The 6,000-nt window shown below is 39.6% G+C and overlaps 1 protein-coding gene across 1 annotated transcript in view; it reads left to right on the plus strand.

Moving 5' to 3' along the window:
- Window positions 1-3,680, plus strand: part of LOC124795901 (GPN-loop GTPase 1) — a 52,771-nt gene extending 49,091 nt beyond the window's left edge. Inside the window, exon 5 of the mRNA XM_047259984.1 lies at window positions 3,472-3,680. Within this exon, the coding sequence (XP_047115940.1) occupies window positions 3,472-3,578 (107 nt within the window). The 3' untranslated portion in view covers window positions 3,579-3,680. The remainder of the gene's footprint in view (window positions 1-3,471) is intronic.
- Window positions 3,681-6,000: the final 2,320 nt, after the last annotated feature.

The raw sequence follows: 6,000 nt of genomic DNA on the forward strand, positions 1-6,000 counted from the left end.
ACTCAGCACACTTGCTGTCTGCTGTTCCCACACTACCCCATCCACCTGGAAAATTCCCACTGAATGCTGCTTCCTACCTGAGCCCATCTCTTCCTGGGCCTTGTGTTCCTCCCAGCAAGCTATGGCCATCTCACTGTGCAATGGCAGCAAGCATCTCGCCTTACAAAACTTAGTCCTACTAGACTTTAAGCGAGCCAGACACTTGAAATGTGACAGCAGAACCACTTATATAATCTCATTATTAATACTCAAATTTTCACAACATTCTGTTTTTCATGACGAATTCCTACTTTAAGATGTCTAGGACATTTGTATTGGTTTGCCATTCTCCTATTACATAATTTTCTTTATTTTATTAAATGAAAAGCATAATAAATTTGCAATTTTAATCAAGATGTCATTGTCAAAGTGAAAATGCAATGTTAAGATGTCAACTTACATTGTCATTCTGGGCAATATGTCAATACTCATGTACTTTTCAAAGTGGTGCATTTACAATTTGTGGCTATTCATCTTGCTTATGGCATTTAGTTTTCCTAGAGACAATAATATTAGTTACTAACAAGGAGATAGAGGGGCTGGCCAGTACTTACCTCAGCTCGGTACAGCCGATAGATACACAAAACAGAACAGAAAATTTATGTTCTTAGCTTTCGGAACTTTGTTCCTTCATCAGGGAGGAGAGAGGGGAAGAAAGGGAAGAAGGGAAAGTGGATTCAGTTACTCACAATCCAGGTTATAAAGCAACATGGAAAGGTAAACAGGGAGTGTAGCAAGGATGGAGGCTTGGTTGTCAGAGGGAAGCCAAAGATATTCTAATATATAATATTTCTATATATTATTATTATTATGTGCGATTGGACCCATACGGATCACGCAAAGCTTTTCCGATTCAATTTTTTAATTCTCCAAACTTCTCTCATTCTTTCCCCATGAATTCTCTTTCTTTCCTCTGTCCATTTTGTCCCCTGTCTCTTGCAAACTTCATTCTCGGGTTGTACTTTCCAACTATTGATTTTTTGCCTGTATACATTTCTGTTTATAACTTCTGAAGAATTTATTTGTGCATTTGCTATATCTGTTTTGGTTTCTTGTATCCAGGGTATGGTTTTCAATTTTTCAATGTATATTAAAATTTTGTGGGAGAGTCTGGGTGTTGGGAGTCTGTGGATATGACCGTAAAATTTTAGTCTTCTTTTCCGGATGTCTGTGGCGAGGTTAGATAATTTTTCTGTAGTTTTCCGAGACTGTAACCTGTATCCATCTTCCGTTCTTTTTGGGCCAAGAATCTTTCTGATAATTTTGCGTTCCTCTTTCAGGATGTCTTCCAGGTCGCCTTTTCTATCGAGTGTGAGTGTTTCACTGCCATATAGTGCTTCGGGCTTGATTACTGTATTGTAGTGTCGTATTTTTGAGTGAATGGAGAGACACTTTTTATTGTAGATGTTGTGGGTTTTCCAGTATGCTCTTTTCAGTTTTTGCAGTCAAACTTTTTGTGCAGTTTTCTCTCCCCCTGTGGGTTCTAGGACCTCGCCTAAGTATTTAAAGAATGGAACTCTCTCAGTTTGTCCATATTTTGTAGTCAGTTTTTGAGTTTCAAATTTTTAGCAGTTGAATTTGGTTTTTTGGAAGGAAATTTGTAGCCCAACTTTTTCGGCGCATTCTTTGAGAATGTCTATCTGTTTAATTGCTGTGGTCTCGTTTTCTGCTAGAATGGCCACGTCATCTGCAAATGCCAAGCATGAAATTTTAATACCATCTTTAGATCTTCCTAGTTGTATAGGCTTCCAGTAATTTTGATTCTTCAGTTCTTTTTCCCATTCTCGGATGACTTTGTCTAAGACAAGGCTGAAGAGGAGTGGAGACAAGCCGTCACCTTGTCTGACGCCGGTTTTGATCAGGAAGGGCTCTGATATTTCACCCAGGAATTTTATCTTAGAAGTTGTGTTTGTGAGCGTTTCTTTGATAAGGTTTAGGGTTTTCGGATCGAGTCCTAGCTCCTCAAGGATAATAAAGAGAGATTGCCTATCGATTGAATCATAAGCCTTTGCGAAATCAACAAAGGAACAAATGATCGGACTGTTTCTGACTGCTTTGTATTTTAGTGTTGTCTTCAAATTGAAAATTTGTTCTGCACAGGATCGGTGAGGGCGAAAGCCAGCTTGGTATTCACCAATACTGTGTTCGAGTTGTTCTTGTGTTCGTTGAAGAAGACAAGCTGAGAGGATTTTATAAGTGACTTGGAGAAGGGAGATTCCTCGATAGTTGTTTATATCTGCCATGTCTCCCTTTTTATGCAGTGGATGAATTAGGGCGCATTTCCAATCTTCTGGTAGTTTTTCTGTCTGCCAAATGTCTGTGATGATTTGAGTGAGTTCTTTGAGGGAATTTGGTCCAAGATTTTTAAGTAGTTCTGCAGTGATATCATCTTCTCCGGATGCCTTGTTGTTTTTCAGTCAATGAATATGTCTTTGGATCTCCTCTAGTGTAGGTGGTGGGGATTCTGGATTTGTGTAGATAGCAGTTTCTTGAGGGAATCTTGAAGAAGGTTCAGGGCAATTGAGGAGTCCGGAAAAGTATCTTGCCAGCTCCTCACAATTTTCCCGATTTGTGAGCGCTAGTTTTCCATCTGGTTTTCTGAAACATAGATTTCGTGAGCCGTATCCATTGATTCTCCCAGCAAAGGTCTTATAGAAGTCTCATACATTATAGTTACAGAAATTTTCTTCAATAGACTCACACTGTTCCTTGAGGTACTTCCTCTTGACTTGTCTGATTGTTTTTGCCACTTGTCTTCTGATGTTGTGGAAGTGATCTAGATTTTCTGGGGATTTTTTACTGTTATACTTCAGAAAGGCTTTCTTTCTTTCTTCCAGCGCTTTTTCACATCCAGAGTCCCACCAGGGGTGTTTTGTGTTCTTTTTCAATGGGATCAGTTCTTTTGCCTTCTTTGTAATTTTTGTTCGAAATTTTTCCCAAGAGTCAGCTGGTTCCTTTTCCCACTCCTCCTTCAGATTGGTTTCTTTGATTGTTCGTGTGTCAAATATCATCATGTGTGTTTTCTTCGGGTAGAATTTTTTTGGGGTGAATTTCACTTTAATGCGTGTTAAGTAGTGGTCTGAGTCAATGTTCGCCCCTCTGCGGACTTGGACATCATGGATCTCTTTCTGTACGAAATAGGAAATGGCAATGTGGTCAATCTGATATTCGCCGATCTCTTGTATGGGGGACCTCCAGGTCTTTTGTTTTCTAGGTTGTTTTTTTTTTCTCAAAGATGTATATTTCTGTATATTAATATATAATAATTCTAATATATAATATTAGTTACTGTTGACTTAGTCTATGTTACCTGTTGAATTTCTCTTTCAGATAGGAACTCTGTAAGTCTTGTCTTGTAATGCAAGTCACGTTCACTTAGCTTAACTTGAAATCTTAGTTGTTAAAACGTGCATGCATCTTTCCCTCTTTCAGATTTAGAAGAAGAAAAGGAAAGAGAATCATTCATGAACTTTCTCAAACAACAAAAGAAGATACAGGAGCAAAGAGTTGAAGCTGCAATGGAACAGAATAAGAATTAAGGAGTGTTTACAATTTTGTAATTGTTATCATTTGTGAATAATGGACCCTGTAAAACTTTTCAAATTTATATGATTTTAATAAACCACTTATTTTTTGTAGAATTTACTAGAATGCCATACCTATCTTGCCATTTATGAAACACTAATGAATATTGTAGATATAAAAAAAGTGCAAATGATAACATGCCATACATAGATTTATAATTTGAAAGAAGAAACACCATTGAACATGTATGAGCATAAACACTACCATTGAAAAACTTGTGTAGCATACACCATTATTTCGTGTGTGAAATGGCTGTTGAAAGCTACGAAGTAATTCTCACATAATGATTAAATTATCAGTGAAGATATACTGCTGACATTCTTGAGATACATGGGAGAGCTGACCAGGACATAACTATTCCACCTGATATGCAAAATGTGAAAAACAGGCAAAATACCATCAGACATCAGGAAGAATTTAATGATTCCAATTCCAAAGAATACAATTGCTAGCAGATGTGAATATTATGGAACCATTGGCTTAATAAGACATGGCTACAAATTACAAACGGAAATTATTTCATTAAGAATGCAAAGAATGATAAAAACTGACCTTGGTGAAGATCAGTTTGGTTTCTGGAGAAATGTAGTAAACGTGAGGCAGCACTCAATCTACAAATTAAAAGATAGATGGAAAAAAAAGGCAACCAACCCTACATTTATAGCATTTGTAAATTTATATAAATCTTTTGACCTGAATACACTTTTTAAAATTCTGAAAGCACGAGGGATAAAATACAAGGAGCAAAAGTTATCTGGAACTTGTATGGAAACTTATGTGTGTGTTTTTTTGGAAGCCAACTGTTATAAGAATTAAATGACATATAAGGGAATCAGTAGTTTAAAAGGAAATGAGACATGGTTGTTGTGTTTGCCCAATGTTATTCCATTTGAACATTGTGCAAGCAGTAAAGGAAACCAAGGAAAAATTTGGAAAAGGAATTAAAGACCAGAGAGAAGACATTTTCTTTAAGGTTTGCTGACACTGTTGCAGTTCATTAGAGCTGGCAAGGGCTCAGCTAAAAGAAATGGATACTGGACTGAAAAGCGATTAAAGTATTGAAGTGCAGTTGAAGGAAATCAGATGATTCTGAGAGAATTGGATTAAGAAATTAAGACAGTAAAAGTCATATATGAGTCTTGATATCTCAGCTGTAAAAAAAAAAGATGACTGAAATAGAGAGGATATAAAATGCAGACTGGCAGTAATAAAAAGATAAATTTGTTAACATAAAATTGTGTCAGAAAGTCTTTCCTGACATTATTTATTCTATGGAAGTGAAAAGTGGACAGTTAACAGTCCAGATAAGAAGAGAATATAAGATTTGAAATATGGTACTACAAGAGAATTTTGTATCCTGCCTGGATAGATGGCATGTGGTTCTGCTCCTGTGAACTGCTTCTGTAATATAGGCCAAGAGTGAAGGAAGCGAGTAGGAGCAGGAGAGGTGAAGCAGTTTGGTACTGCATGTAACTTTAACACTTTTTACTAGAGTCTGAAACACAAATAAATATCAAAGGCATACATAACTTTGGCTAGGATGAGCACATAGGTGTGAAGCTGTAGTCCATGTCTAACCTAATACAAAGTCTCAATAGCAAGCTAGCCCACTCGGTAGTCGAAGCAATATTTCCAGTTCATCTGCTCTTGATGAAATGTAACCGAAATCAAGGCAGCACTCGCTGAGCTCCACAGCGTCAGCCAGAGGGCGCTGTTGTGCTGTGGTCAGTGTGAGTCTTCTCTCATAGTGCCAACTTACAAGAACATGCACCTACGTTGTGGCATCGTAACTATTGACACCACACCCTCTCCCCCCTGAAACAGTGCACCATTGTGGAATAGGGCTTCCGACAGCAGGAAGAGGGACCCAGGGGCAGCGCAATTAAGGGGGCAGACAGCTGAACTGCCGGGACATGCTGCCCACCCACATCCCCGAACTGCTCGCGAGGGGGCGAGGAAAACGCCCCTTGCTAAAAGTGCCCAGTACGCACACCTCCACTGGGTATGCTCAGATGAAGAGGCAGAGCAACAATGTCCATGGGTGATGGCGGTGGCGCCGTGGTGTCAGCCTCAGTGTCCATCGGCTCTGGTACCGCGGAGGAACCCAACGGTGATGGCAGCCGGAGGTGGGACCGTGGCAGGGACGAGAGGCACCCGCACAGCGTAGCAGACTGGACCAGCAGCGCAGGCAGGGGTGCCCGCAACATAGGCGCAAGCAGCAGAGGCGCTATCAGTGAAGGTGTGGGCTGTGGTGGTGGAAGCCGCGAGGCATCCATGTCTGGCGGAAAAGAACCAGCAGCAGAAAACTGAGGACGGCACAAACGGATCTGGTTCCGGTGTTGCTTGACAGTGCCGAAGGTACCAGAAATTACAAAC

The sequence above is a fragment of the Schistocerca piceifrons genome, chromosome 1 (assembly GCF_021461385.2).
Source record: "Schistocerca piceifrons isolate TAMUIC-IGC-003096 chromosome 1, iqSchPice1.1, whole genome shotgun sequence".
NCBI lineage: Eukaryota > Metazoa > Arthropoda > Insecta > Orthoptera > Acrididae > Schistocerca > Schistocerca piceifrons.